Source organism: Oryx dammah, unplaced genomic scaffold (assembly GCF_014754425.2).
Source record: "Oryx dammah isolate SB20612 unplaced genomic scaffold, SCBI_Odam_1.1 HiC_scaffold_17, whole genome shotgun sequence".
In the NCBI taxonomy this organism is placed as follows: domain Eukaryota; kingdom Metazoa; phylum Chordata; class Mammalia; order Artiodactyla; family Bovidae; genus Oryx; species Oryx dammah.
In genome coordinates, this window is record NW_024070201.1 from 24,958,381 (window position 1) to 24,973,979 (window position 15,599).

The 15,599-nt window shown below is 46.1% G+C and overlaps 1 protein-coding gene across 6 annotated transcripts in view; it reads right to left on the bottom strand.

The window, feature by feature from the left end:
• Positions 1–2,226: 2,226 nt before the first annotated feature.
• Positions 2,227–15,599, bottom strand: part of CADM1 (cell adhesion molecule 1) — a 353,309-nt gene continuing 339,936 nt past the window's right edge. For all 6 annotated transcript variants that reach the window (XM_040258046.1, XM_040258045.1, XM_040258043.1 and 3 more), the window contains 2 exons: positions 7,219–7,350; positions 2,227–5,195 (listed from right to left, as the gene is read on the bottom strand). In XM_040258046.1, coding sequence (XP_040113980.1) covers positions 5,077–5,195; positions 7,219–7,350 — 251 coding nt within the window. In that variant the 3' untranslated portion in view covers positions 2,227–5,076. The remainder of the gene's footprint in view (positions 5,196–7,218; positions 7,351–15,599) is intronic.

Below are 15,599 nucleotides of genomic sequence, written 5' to 3' on the forward strand. Positions count from 1 at the left end.
TCCACAGCAGTGCAAGAATTACATTGCAAGTAGACAGAGGACAGTGAAAGATTGCGCCAATTAACACCCACATAGCACCTGGGGGTTCCAGTTGATGTATTTGGAGAACACAAGCTGGCCAAAACATTTGTGGAAACTCTCTGGAGGAACTAAGGACCGTTTCATTCCTACACCAAAGGAAGGACCAGGCCACTTATCAAGCTCCTGCTGACATGGGTTGCTTCGGGCAACCATGCTTCTTTGCTTACCCCGTGGAACTCAATCACCAACTCACATTTGCCTCAGTTCAGTTAAGGTCTTTCTTGGGTCCCCCTTCTCTGCAGGTCACAGCTGCATCTGGAGTCTCATGTGACAGACAAGAGGAGTGGGTGTGGGACTCTAAACATTCCCTATGGCATGTGGCCTGGAATAACTACACTAGTGAGTGGTGGGGACAAGGGGATCCTTGGATGTCCTAAGACCAGCTTCACAAGGGTATGGCGTGTCCACATGCATAGGAGCCCAGATAGCTCCCTCCACTTGAGCCCTAACCGCATCTTGGTATCCTTGGGTAACCTTCTACCTTTAATCACCATCTGCGTCTATCCTGTATTATGACTAACATGTAACCACATCTGGCATATTATTCGCTAAGCACTTCCAGCTAATCTGACTTCTCTCTCTTAACATGGTGACCCCTTCCTTACAGAGCAGGAAAACAAGGCCAGGTAGGTGGGGAAACTTGCCCAAGGCTTCCCAGCTAACAAATGATGAGGTGGGGATAGGGACCAAGGCCGTCTCTTGGATCTCTCCAGTCTCCCTTGGTCTCTAGGCTCTGTCACTGCAGGTCTTTTTACAGAGTCTGATGATAGTGCTCCCCACTGCTCCCTGCCCTGGGGCAGAGGCTAGGAGAGGCCTCTGGAATCTTAGCTCTTGTCTGAACTTTGAGAACACCCACAAGACTGATCCCACCCTCCATGCCTTCCTTGATTTTGCTTTATTCTTCCCATGCAAATCAGCAGACTGGCTGGGCTTAATGCTGTTTGTGCCTTGGACTCACTTCTCTTTTCACTAAACTTTCCTTAAAGGTCCAGCTGGAGTCCCAGCTCCTCTAGGACACTGTCTTAAGTCTCCAGCCTCCTCTGATTTCCCTTCTCCAAGAAATTCCCCTGGCACTCTCTGGGCTCCTTATATTTGGGATGCCTCCCGCATGGCTGGGGACCATTTCCTGCTCTCCTGTGGGTGTCACTGATGCCGCGGTTAGTCTGCAGGAACGACCTTACACTTCCCTGTGTTTCTCACAAGGCTGAACGTGCAGCAGGAGCTCCATAACCACGTGTCTGATTTGCTGATTTTTACAGAGACAGGTGAGAGGCCAGGCCGGGATGGGAGAGGCTGAAATGAGGCCCACAGCCTCATTTGGACTTTCTGGAGCTTACCTTTTCTCCCACTGCCGAGCTCTCCCCGTCACCTGCCTGAAGAGAGAAAAAGGGGACGGACTCAGCCACAGCTGGGTGAGCGGTGGGAAAGGGCCGTCTGGGGCCGCTCACGTGTGATCTGAGCATTTGAGAGATCAGTCACCATACAGTGCAGTCGCCTGGGCCTGCAAGGCAAGGGGGAAAGTGACCGAATCAGGTGGTCCACCCGGCCTGGAAGCCCCGGCAGCCTAGACAGTTAAGTGAGAACGATCTCCCGCAGGCAGCCAGGCTTGTCCTCTGCAGATCTTGTCTTTTTGTTAAAGGAGAGAGTACTGGAAATGAAGAAGGAAGGATGATTGTGAAGACACGAAATCCCAAAGGAAGAGACAGGTGGAGCAGCCAACACAGGGGAGTGGGTGGGGTGGTGGGTGGAACAGGGGAGTGGGGGCAGGAGACGGATCCACCGGAGGGGCCGTTCCCCGCTGGCCTGCCACTGCAGCCGGCATGCCTGCACAAATCACTGGGTCCCGCGTGATGCCAGACACCTGGCCCACCTGGCCGCTAAGAGGGGAGGAGAGAACAAGAACAGGAAGGATGAGCAGAGGAAAAGAAGGCGGTTCCAAGAAGCCCGGCCAATAGCACCTCCGAGCATCTACTGCCCGTGTTTCCGGCCCTGCGCGAGGTCCTAAGGTGGACGTTGGACCAGGGACCCATCTTCTCCCAGGCTGAGGCGTCCATAAGAAGTCCATAATGAGATGAAAGGATCACTTTGTAACATTAATTTTTTTTTATTAAGAAGACAGATATTTTATAGTACTTATTTTTTTTCTTTTTTTTTTGTAAAAATGGTATACATGAACCAATACAAAATGCGAATGGAACATATGGATATGGAATTTCTTACACCGTCACATCGTTCATGTACACCTTAAAAACAGAACTGGCCTAAAGGGAAAAGTCAGACGTCGGTGTGACTAAAGAACAAGCTTATTTGGCATCAATTATACATCCTTCATTATTTTATATTCCTTTAAAAAACACAAAAAACAAGTTTGTTCTTTCTTCACTCTAAAAAAAGTGATCAACCTGTACAAAGTAATACTCAACAATACATTTCAAACAGTGCACTGTATACTTAAGAAAAAAATACATAAACCAATATACAACTAAAATCCATAATTTCCTGTTTTTGCTTTGTTTTATTATTATTATTATTACTTTTCCAATGCGTGGGGCCTACACTTTGCAATCTACCTGAGACGGAAAACACCAATCAAAACACATGAACCTGAGACATGTCGACATTTTAAGCCATAGAGTCACGTCGGGGCACTGCACTACTGTACACGTGTCGAAACAGAAAGACGGGCGGTCCCCGAAGATGAGATGCCAATTCGATGAGCGATGGGAGAGTTTTTTTTTTTTTCTTTTTTTTTTGTTGTTGTTTTTGTTTTTTTTCCTAAAAAGAACAGCTGAAAAAAACCTTTCAACGACATGCTAAATGGTTCTCACCCTTTGATACGATTATACTATGGTCGGAATGGGTGCTAAGGGCTCGGAATAGAGCTGCACATTATAAAATTCATTGAAAAAGGGATGTTCATTGTGGCTTTTTGTCTTGGTTAAGTGCCTAGGGATAGGAGAGGGGAAAACAAAATGCTGCTCGATATGGATTTTCTTTTACATACCAGTCCATTCCCAAAAGGCCCCCATATTGCAATGGTTCTATCAAAGGTTAAAATAAAGACAAAAATAAACACGCTTTCAAATAACAAAGAGTTGACACTTTTTCCCCTTAAATAAATCAGCGTAAGTTTTCCACATAATGTAACAATAGTAAAAATGCACCTTGCAAAATCCAAAATTACTCACTGAAAATGTTATATAATATATATTTATATATATATAGATCTATCTTTTTTTTTTTTTTTTTTGATGCCATCTTTCCATAGGGACTGTATTCTGGAGTCTGGAGCCTTACCAAAGCATATGGTAAGAGTTTAGTTTTCGTCCGTTAGGACTACTTCTAGATTTCCTAGACGTTTCAATGAAAATCCCATTTCTTTAAAAAAATGTCAATGGTAACTGGACTCCTCTTCCTTTTCCCAAGGCTCCCCATCTAAGATATGTTCAAGGTAACTTATTTTAGTAGCTATGCACTATGGCTGCCATCATGCGAGGATCAGTAATTTTTTGGCAGATGGTTCTTAAGGCTGAGGAAAGAGGCCAAGGCTAGTGTATGAAAGGTAAAAAGATAAAAACACTCACATCTGAGTTTTGATTAAGTAACTGAAAAACCCCTACATGCTGTTTTTCCACCTCTGCTCTGACCTTTCGAGAACTGAGATGGACGGCGGGCCGGTCTGAGAACAATACCGACCCTTCTTTTGTACCTCCTGCCTTTGTCAAGCCAAATCGTAAGGAATGAAAGTTTCACACGGATTCGAGTTGGAAATCCCAGCATGACAAATATCTGTAATATACAGTACATGCAGGCCACATCCCACTGCCTTCCTAACTAAGCACAAAGGAAAAAAAAAAAAAGAAAAAGAAAGAAAAAAAAAAAAAAACCTGTCCCATTCAGTCATTCACACACCACATGGACTTGCTTTTTCCTACAAATTAGTGAGAAGTAAGGCCGATTGGGAAAGGTGGATGGAATCATTTGGAACAGAAATAACCGGAGCAGAACTATCTTTCCCCCCTCCCTACTTCCCCTCCTGTGGCAACTCAAATTCGTCCACTTATATAAAAGGAACAGACCTCACCTGTCAGGTCTGTTTAGGGCGCTGAAAAAGGAGGAGCCCTTTCTGCCCCAAACCTTTCTGGACAGCATGGGGGATTATCTATACTGAGCCGTCTACAGATACAGAGTTCAAGACAGTTTCAATCTCATTGTGACACACCTCACTTGCAGATAACCCTGTACAGTAATGTAGTTCCACAGCAAACAGAACAGTTTCTGGATCACAGTCTACGTTTCTAGTCTTCACTGCTCTAAAGTATTCGAAACATGGGCAGCAGCAAAGAGTTCTCATGGTTTGTTCACCCAAATCTTTACGACAACAGAGAAGAATGCATTATGGATACACTAAATTCTGAACTATGAAATCTAAACTGTGCTGGTTCTCCTTTTATGAAACTGAATTTTGAACAGAAAGCTTCAAAAATAAACAAAGGAAAGGAACAACAATAACAAAATAAGGAGGGTCAAAAGGTTCTAAGGAATCCCAGCAGGCAAATTCCAAAACGGGAGGAGATTTTTTTGGGGAAAAAAAAAAAAAAATCCAAAAATTTTTTGGGGAAAAATAAATTCACACAAAGGAGGGAGGGAAAAGAAAAGAAGGAACGCAACCAACAAACGAAAAACAAGGCACAGAATTTTCTGCCATCTATCCGAACTAAATCCAAGCGTCCAAGTTTGACTTGGTAGGAAGAAATAAAAATTGAAAAACCAAACAATCAGAAAAAGAGGTGTCAAACAGCAGAGTGTACTTTTCAAAGAACATTTCTTTTCATTTCTTTTTTTTTTACACAGCAAATCCCAAGCCTTCCCAGTCTCACACCTTTCCACCCATTCATAAAAAAACACACGAATTTCTCGCAAGTTCCAATATCACTGTCTCTTTATCATCTAAATAGGGCCAGTTGGACACCTCATTGAAACAAAAGGGCTGATCTAGATGAAGTACTCTTTCTTTTCTTCAGAGTTGTTCTGTCCTCCTTCTGCATTGATTATAGCTGTGTCTGCGTCTGCTGCGTCATCGGCTCCTTTGGCTTCATGAGTGAAGTATGTACCTGAAAGATGAAGGGGTAAAGCACCGTGACTGTCTGATGGCCGCTGTGTAAAGTGGTACAGAGATGGCAACTTGCTTTATGGCCATCATCAGCCGAAGTGGTGTGCAGGCAGCAGAGGGGAAAAAACAATTGGAAGAAGAGAGCGAGGTGGGTGAGACAAATGGGGATCCGGGGGTTCCAAAGGCACCACTCCAACTGAACCGCTGCGATATAATTCAGCAAATGAGACATTAGAGCCGTGGTTATGACCAGAGGGTGTCAGCAGAAGAAGACGTGAGTGGGAGCAAAAATGCAGGAAGCTGGAGAGCTGCTGACAGTAAACGCCCAGGACCAATGGCCAGACATGTGCACGTACATGGTTAAAGACCAAAGCAAGGAAGAGCAATTAGCCAATAAATGAATTAGGGCCCTGCTGATTTTCTACCATCATCTCACATCATTTATTGAACCCTCGCCTCCTGTCTTCAGGAAGCACTGGCGCCTGTCCATTAGTGAGCATGTGCTTGAACCCGCACAAGTAGGTTTGATTTTTCTTCTGCCGCCCATTGCAGAGTGGGGTTCCAGATCGAGAAATAATTTGATGTTGTATCAGCTGGAAGCAAGGCATGGGATCTGCCTTAAGAAACAAGTGATTCTTGCTTCTGACGTCACTCTAGCCAGGACCCAGATTCATGGATTTGCTAATTGGCACAGCCACTTTATAATGACAATAGACAGAACATTAACGGAGTTGGTGACATTCTTTATCAGCAAGTCCCAACGGTTTACGTGGAGAAAGACAAGGGTTGCACCTCTGTATGAAATATAGGTAGAGCTGGCACTGCCCATAATCACCCTCCTCCCGTTAGGTATTGTGCTCGCAAAGATTCTTAAGTAAGAAAAGGCTGTTGAACTTTCACATTTTCAGAGTGACAAATCCGAGAAGGCAGGCAGTCGGATGGTCCTCCCATGTCCCTCTTTCCTCTGTAGAGTACACCCTCCTCCCAGCAAGTCACAGTATTGGGCAGACTTCAGCCCTGCTTTCTCACCTGACCTTCCTGGCTCTATCAAGCTTAACACCAAGAGGCTGGGAGTTCTCTGCCAAACAGACTGCCTCTTGGGAGTGGGCAGAGTGTATAGAGAGCATGGGCATGGACAGAAGGGCCCCCAGTACGGAGGGCCACGAACTGTTTTACACTCGAGATGGGCACTTTGGATTCTAAAGGTGACTGTCAAGCACCTTGGACCTCCACTGCTGTGCTCAGGGGACCCACCCTGAACCCAAGGTCTACCATCCGGCAGTCTCCCAGCACCTCGAGTTTATACTACAGGAAAGGCCTGGAAGCCCACTGCATAGCACTTGAGAAAAATACCCGAGAAACACCAGGGCCAAAAAAGAAAAGGAAGAATAAATTACCGAGAGGGAGAAGAGGCTTAGAGCAGCGTGGGGTAGAGAGGAGGAGCGCTCGCAAAGATGATTGCCCATCCAGACTGCACGGTTGATAAGTGTGATGATTAATGGCAATTTAAATCAATTGCACTGATAATTTTAAAAATACATATTTATGTGGCTTTTAAGGCACATCAAACCAAGGAAGTATTCCAGCCGCTGTGACCAGCTTATCCAGCGTTGGGGGCTGGGGCACAGGGCTAGCCCACGTTTCCCGCAAAGCAGAAGGTCACGGGGGTGCTTTTTCCCTGTTTATCATTTTGGGGTTCATGCCACACCTCACACATCAGCCCCTTAGACTTTTTACTCTTTCCCCGATGATGGATTGTAGAATAACAAACCTATAAAGCTTTTTATTTAGAGAAAAATCCAAATCAAGGAGTGCTACTCATCAACTCTCAGAGTCCTTCCTAATCAGCGGCTGCTAAGATTTTTGTTTTTTTCTTTCCCAGTTCCAAGAATCAAAGAGGCTGTGTGGCCCCAGAAACCAAACTGCCTATTCAAGGACAAGCTTGCCAAGTCCCACAAAGGCAGGGGCCATGGTGACATGAGGCCTCCTGGCTGCCCAAGCTTACAGGAGGCCCCCTGGCTTACCTTTATGTCTGGCAAAATAGCGCCCCAGAATGATGAGCAAACACAGCATGGCAAACACCACCACGGCCACGACGCCGCCAATCACGGCGTGATCCACCGCCCTGATCGCGCCTTCTTCACCTGCTCGAGAATCTGTTGAGATCAGAAGAGGAATAGGGATGTAGAGTCTATTGGGAGACACCAGAAACCCTGGAGACACTGCCTCCAGGATCAGAGGTCACCTTCTTTCTTAATGGAGGAGTCAGGATAGTTGAGATGGATCGGGTGCCACCGAGGGGACCTGTCCAGTGCTGAAATGACCTGTTCTCCCCTCAAGGCAATTTCATTCTAAGCAGCTTCGGATGCTAACACGCGTGAACACGCTTAGGGAGCAGAGAGAGAAGAAATAGAGTCTGCCCAATCCTGGCCTGGTCTTGGCGTTCACCCTCTCTGCAACCAGCTGCAGACCCTATGCAGGAGGCTGACCTAACTATTTAAGGGAGCTCAGAAAGGCACCTTCAGGCAGTTACAGGAGCTGTGGAAGGGGGGCTGGAGCATCTTTCTAGAGATGCCCGGCAACTTATTCCCTACTAGGCATTTGCATGGGAAAAGCAAGGAGCTCAAAAGCCCCAGCTGCCTAGAGATAAAACAAGGTTTAGGGGACTAGAGACAAGTGACATGCCTGCTACATTTAGGATGTATGAGGGAGTAAGCCTCTGTCTAAAAACCTAAAAACCTATTTCAAAAAAAGACAGCAAGGAATAATTGTCCATTGCCACAGACGATTTTTCTTTTATTTATTTAACACTCCATGATGCAATTAATTTTCCTTTATAAGCATCACTCCCTGGGGATGTCTTCTTGCGACTGAGGAAAGACATGTTTGGCTGGGGAACAACTCCAAAATGAACCCCGCATGAGCTATGGCGATGCAGAATGGATGTATGGCAGTGTAAACAATTTTAATTTAGGAATGTGGCTACATCACCCCTTGCTGAAATTCTAATGGCACCCGAGATTTATAATGTAGTAAAAAACAATTATTCTCCCGTTGATTAATACATTAACATTTTCGAGTGGAAGCTAAACCATTGTCTTTTTTTTTTTTATTGAGTCAAGTACGACACCTCCATTAAAATGATTTACTAGCTGTACCTTACAATTTAAGCACAGCAGCAACAGAAATGGTAAAAATCTTTTAACTTTACATGATTTGTGAAGTCATATGTGAAGGATTTACCATTTAAATCTTTCAGTACAAGAAGCACATGGCCTATAAATCTGTCCCCGTAGCAGTTGCTGGACGCCTAAGAGAAATGCATTTCACCAGGAAGACGGAGAGTGCAAATTCGAGTCAATTTTTAAGAAAGATTTATCTCTGTCTCTCTCCAAAGAACAGAGCAAATCTCTGAAGCCTCCACCTCTAATAATATTTGAAGTTTATCGATCAAGTGTACAGATCCGTGACAGCTAAAGGTAATGGTGCTCTTTTGAGCCGAAACCTGATACAACGCTTTCAGCAGGAGGGCATGATTTACACTTTCTATCGATATTTCCAATTCTGCTCTGAGATTAAGTACTGAAGGATGTGGGGAAATAACTCGTGACTGAGGGTTCCATGAAAAGTGTTTTAATTAAAAGAGTCTAAATTAAAAAATGGAGTATTTAAAGTGTTTCATTAAGTTACCATTGGAAGGACGACCCCCCCAAAAAAAATCCCCACTCCAAACCCAAACAGAAATGTGGATGGAATCAGAGGCAGCAGCGGGTCGCCCAGGACAACAGGATGATGGGAGTTTAATTGCAGAATGGAGATGGGTTGGAGGCAGAGTGCACTGCAGCCAATTAGCCCGCTCCGTGACGCACGGGCCCCTCCAGCCACACATCTAATAAGCTCGCCTTGAAATGTGGCAGAGAGGAGTCTCCCCTTGCATCCCAAAGTGCTGCCTACTGCAGAAGCGGCAGCCTCCGTGTCTTGAAAGTCATTTCAACAAGGCAGAACTCAGCTACGGAAACTTTTGTTTTCCTTTTCTTCTTTTAAGACAACAGGGCTTGTTGAAGGGGTGAGCTCCCAGGAGGATGCACCATGACACATGGTATCTGCTGGAGGGTAATGCTTTACACACCAGAGACTTTCACCCCAGCTGCACAGGTTCAAAATTGCTCATAGGGAGACCAAAGTCATGGATAAGCCAGAAAGCTGTGCTTCCCTTAGGGAGCTGTCAAAATAGGGGCTCTTGTGGGAATGAGAATTAACTCCTCTCCAATGGCCACGAGCTTCAGACCTATTGAAAGATGAGGCTCTTTCAACTAACTCCCTGTGTCTTAGAATGGGGTAAGAAAAACAAAGTGATTCCAGCTACTGAGCAGCGGGGAAAGCTGGGTTCAAGAGGTGAAAGGTGAAGAGAGGTCCAGTCCCAGGAAGATGGAGCAGAGAGAAGCTGCCCGTTCTAGACTTAACCCACTGGGGGAAGCACTCTTGTGCTCTCTGTTCCAAGACTGCCCCCTCCATGCTGAGGCGCAGGACCAGCCTAGAAGCCTAGGGGAAGAAAGCCAGAGAGAGAGAGAAGTGGGGAGGGGAGGGGAGAGATGAAGAAGGAGGGGGAAGCTCTGGTAAGAGAAAACCAACCCACCAACATCATAGGGTATGTGTCTGGGGATTAATTTCTCCAGCCAAAAATCATTCACTTGACCTTTGCTTTCCAGGAACTCAGAGCTGAAGAGGCTCATTTCTCCTTGCCCTGTGCCCACATTAAATACCTGGGTTCTAGTTATCTTTCCCATCCTCAGGGACGTACATATTTTATAGATACTTATTTATAAGGGTAATCTCTCCAGCTACATTCCGATACTCACTTTGATCAGAAAGTTTACTACCACCACTTAATCACTGAGACATCTCTCCTGCCTTCAATTATTGTGGACGGACACAGAAGGAAGTGGTGTTGAATGTACAGGGAACAGAAAGGGCTGCAGCTCTGCCCCACCTCTTTCCATTCCTGGCCTGCCCTGGGGTTTACTGCGGGAGGCCCTGATACAGTCCTGGCCGTCCTCCAGCGTCTGGTGTGGGCTGGCATCCTCTATGAAGAGTGGTGCTGTCTCCAGACTTGTCTCATTCCTTTTTGTGTGTCCACGTGTGGGCTGAGTGGGGAGTTTTTCTAGTGTCGTTGGTTGGTCCAAGGTGGTAGCTCAGTAAAGAATCTGCCTGCAATGCAGGAGACCCTGCTTCCATTCCTGGGTCAGGAAGATTCACTGGAGAAGGGATAGGCTACTCACTCCAGTATTCTGGCCTGGAGAATTCCATGGACAGAGGAGCCTGGCAGGTTATAGTTCATGGGATCGCAAAGAGTCAAATGTGACTGAGCGACTTTCACTTTTTGGGTGGGGGGCCCAGGCGAAGGCTGGTTCCCTACCCCTGGATGCTGTGGGCTGGTGCCTTGCTCACAGCCCTAAGCAGTCACACAGGATGCTATACAGACAGGAACCAGGCTACAGGACTAGAGTGCGAATTGGAGCCCAGAACAGTGTCGCCAACCAATAGGAGCATAGGTTCCCACAAGGTCGACTGGCCAAGTGACCTTCCTTGTCCTGCTCACAACTGTTCCTTGAGCAATTACCTCACAGAGAAAACTGTGGAAATGCCCCTGCCTTTCACCATCACCCACACATCCGGCTCCGTGCAGGGTTCAGAGCCTTTCCCTAGAGTCCCATCAACTTTCCTGGGGAACATCCTCTTCAGATTTCAGGCTCGCTTTTCACATCAGGCAGAGAAGGGAACTTACAGATTCTACAGCTGCCCTCAGCTTCTACACTGTTGTTGTTTAGTTGCTAAGTCATGTCTGACTCTTTGTGACCCCATAGACTGTAGTCTGTCAGGCTCCTCTGTCCATGGGATTTCCCAGGCAAGAATTCTGGAGGGGGTTACTATTTCCTCCTCCAGGGGATCTTCCCGACCCAGGGATTGAACGCATATCTCATGCGTTGGCAGGTGGATCGCTGAGCCACCAGGGAAGCCCTAGCTTCTACATTACCTAATGTATAATATAGCTAGCTGCTGGGAAATTGCTGTATAGCACAGGGAGCTCAACCCGGTGCTGTGATGATCTAGAGGGGTGGGGAGTGGGTGAGAGGGAGGCTCAAGAGGAAGGGAAATATATGTATATTTATGGCTGATTCACATTGTTATACGGCAGAAACCAAGACAACATTGTAAAGTGATTATCCTCCAATTAAAAATTTAAAAATTACTTATTAAAAAAAGTATGTGGGCATTAAAGTACTAGGAAAGCATTAAAGTGCATTAAAGCACTGATCCTCGGGCAGTGGACAGCTCTTGGTTTAGAAGGGAGTGTTTTCCTATCTTTAAGAGACACGATTGTCCCTCTCACTTAGTATGGGTGTAAGTGTTCACTTCTGCTGAGAGTTCCTCATCAATCACTTCTCATGGGACTTCAGGTAACTCAAGCCCTGTCCTTCCGTGAGCCGGATTTTCAGGGGCACTATGTAGCTGCTGGGAAGTGTCAACTCAGAGATGGGGCACAATCCTTCCTGCATTGTCCCATGCTGCAGGCCCTGCAGGCTCTGAGTGTGATGTGAGACTCTGTAAGGATAGATCAATCATGGACTGTTTAATATCCATGCGTTAGCTCTTCTTTGGGCCAAAAGCTGGGACAACTTGACTCCAGGTGAGGGTTTACGAGCAGCTTACAGAATACTAAGTTGGCTACCGCTGCTTGGGTCACAGTTTCAACTACCTGGGGTTCCCATTAGCATCTTAGAAACTGCAAGGCCAAAAAATTTCAAAGGCTGTCCCAAGAGTGATGCCCGGACCTGCTCAGTTTTCTTTACTTTGGGCCGGGTGACCTGGCTTGATCCTTTTCTCATGGGCAATGTGCAGGGGGTAGATTCTAAAGGCACTTGTTCCCTAGGGCCTGACAAGAAAAGTGACTGCTAGGAAACTTCGTTCTCCTTCTTCTCCCTCCAAGGGCCTCCCCTTTCTCTACTTGCTCTTATTTCTCAAATGTCTTGCCAGGGTCTCCTGAGCGCTGGGCTCTGGCAGTCACACCACCTGTGTTAAAACAGGGTGCTTTAACAGATCCCGGTTTCTATGGCTACTTTACCACCTGGTACTGGACGCTTGACATCAACTACTATGTGAATGCCTTAATCATGGATCTGTGAAAAGCCTAGACGCCTCCGCTGCCAGAGGCAGAGATCCATGGATAGCCATGGAATGGCCAGGATGTCCTAGACAAGCTCCTGGCAGACGGGGACCTTGGCGGGGGGGGGGGTCACTGAGCCAAGTGCCCACTGCAGCTGCAGCCGGGCGACCTTCGGCCCAGGCCACACGGACAGGACAGTAAGACTGTCACCCTGGAGGAGCTGAAGTGTGATAGAGTCATGCAGTTCAGACACACGGAGAGGGACGGGATGACCACCCTCCCTTGGCTTCCTTCACATGCCAACCCTCCCTGGGCCTTGGCTAGAAGGCATACTCAAAAACTTGGGGACAGCTAGACACTCCCCTTAAATACACATACTATTTTTTAACAAAGGTTATAAACTACCTGAGGTCTCTTCTTTAAAATTAATTCCAAAGACATGGGGGAGGTCCTAAGGAGATGGGGCTTCCTACCTGTATTTATTGGACTACCCTATATTTAACCTTCTGCCACTTCTCTATGAACTGCCTGTTGACCTTTGGGAAAAGTGAAACTGTTGACTTTTCACTTTTCACTTGCTTTCGTTCTATTCTTTTTTCCTGGCCTGAGGTCTGATTGGACAAGTGAGTTTAATAAGAGACTTCGAGAAGCAGTGTTCATAGCGGAAATGCTGCCCCCTGCTTCCTAGGGCTACAGGGATTACTAGATCTCAGAGGATGCTTAATGATTATGACGTCATCTGCTACTTCTTACCAGAAAGAAAGAAAAAGCTTGACAAGTGGATTTTTCATATCCGGGACGAAACCAGAATCTGACCTCAATGATAAAACCAGTCCCCAAACCTGGCACCATCTGAGAACTGCAGCTTCTCATTCTCATCACCTATTGTAGCTCCCATCATGACAACAAAAATAAGTGTGCATTTTAAAAAGCACAACTTTATTACTGAAGGGGAACAAACTGAATGGCATGCACTGACAAAATGCCACATTATTTGCTAATCCTAATATGTTATTCTTCTTTAAGATTTGCTTTTCTCAGCACCAATTCAATTATAGATGCTACAAATCCTTCTGACATTTAATTCCCTCTTGTCAGAGAGTAGTAAATGTATACAGTACATGCACAGCTTTCCCATTAAGATGTTAATACATATTGGAGCACACCGGCCTCCATGCAGCATAACCTTTCTTTTCTGTCTTCTGAGAGAGTGGAAGGGAAGGAATAAATGTAAGGCAAGAAAATCACGAAGGTTCTCATACAGCATCCCACGCATCTAAGACTATCCCTTGGCTGCATCTCAGTCTAGCAGTGTAACTCCAGCTATGCTAACGTTTCAAAAGAACTATGTTAAGCTACTTAAAGAAAACCTGCAGTCATCATCATCACCATCATCCTGCCGCCCAGAGCTCTGGAGGCATTCACTGACATCAGAAGTCCTGCTCACGGGCTCTGGTTGTACAATGATCAGGACCCGTGCTCTTAGGCAGGTACTGTCTATTTTTTCCTCCAGAAAGAGGCCTGAACAGCAGATGCCAGAAGAGGTAGGAGCTCACCTCCTGTGTGGCCTGCTGGAAAGTGCATTGGACTTGGGCACAGCCTTCTAGCCCAGGCTAGAAGCTGGGCTTCGCTGCTTTTCTGTGTGACTTCAGGCAGGTCAATGAGCCACTCTCAGCCACTGAGCAGACATACAATTCAGAGGACTGTTTTGAGGAGCCAGTATGTTGCTGAATATGAAGGAGGCTCTCTGGGCTGGGACTTGGCATGTCATAGGCACTCAACAGGTGTCCGTAAAATTGAAATCCACTGTCATAAAGCCCAAGGCGGGCTTTATTCCAGTTCTAATCACTATTCCAGGCAAATACTTACAGCACTTTGGAGTAAGGGTTGTACTGCACACTTAGTGCTGTTCTCAGAGGCTAAGATGCCCCAGAGACATTTGCTGAGGTGAAATCACCAAGCCCCTTGTTTTCATTTATGCAGAACGGCACACAGTGTGACTGGTGGTCCAGGGTGGTGGTCAAGGCTGTGGGCCTGTCAAAGGTCACCTCGTCCAAGTCGTAACTCAGGTGTACCATTTAAGCATCAGGATATTAAGCTCTTATTGTCAGCTAAGCATGAGAACAAGATTTTTTTTTTTTCAAGTGCTGATTTCTCTCCCTTCTCAAGTGACTTGATTTTGTTAATTTAACCAACAGTGGAAGTGACTTGATGCAACAGGATGCAAACGCTCCCAAGGCATTAAGCGTCACCAGACAGACCACAAGGCACACTCCTGAGTCCTCTCTACTCATCTAGTGATGAGGACTTAGAAGTGTGCTTGCCCTTTCCATTTGAAGCAACAGGAAGGCACTGACGATGAGACTGGAGTTTCCCTTAAAGGAGCAGACATCTGATAAAGAGGGCAGATTTGTGAAGTATTTCCAAACATACATTTCCCACTCGAATCTCTCCCTGGAGAAAGATGCGTCAGTGGACCTCCGGCATTTGGGGGTGTGAGGATGGATTAATGAATATGGTGAAGTCACCCCAAAGCAGTGTCCAACCTGTAGAACTGGAGTTCACATTTTGTGTTGGAGCCCGCCAACTTATCAATTTGGAAGGAAAAGTTCCTATTTGATGGTCTCCTTCCTCCCCATGGGGGAAACAGTAGCATGTTGGATTATGGGAAGATCAGCAACATCAAGAAATTCAAACTCATGTTGTGGTAAAGTCATGGCCAAGCTGGCATGGACCCAGTATGATTTGCCAGTCTACTGCCTTGTATTAAATGGAATTTTGAAATAAGGGAATCTACATGTTTTAATCCTCTGCAACCCAACACCTTCCCATGGCATTTAGGACCGGCTCAGGGGGAAATCATCCCACAATTTAGGAGATCAATGGGATAATGGTACTGAAAGCAACTTAGCAGAGTTTAAGGTCGCCACTGGATGGGAAAGAGCTTGATTCAATGCTGGAAGAGATCTTTCCTGGTTGTCAGCAATATGCCTGATGGGCTCTGGATAAACCAACTTTCCCTGCCTCTTTCTTTCCAAGCACAGACTGAATCAAAAAGGGCCCGAGAGGAAAGGATTCTCAAGATCCCAGAACAAAAGGAAGTGTGGATTTCACAGGGGAAGGAGAGTCACTTTTTAAACCAAAGTCTCTTTATCCTAAAAAGGCAGGAAATTCTATGTTTAAATTCTGATTCTGTCTCTTGAGTAAATCATTTAACCTCAGGAGCCCCAGCGTCTTGAT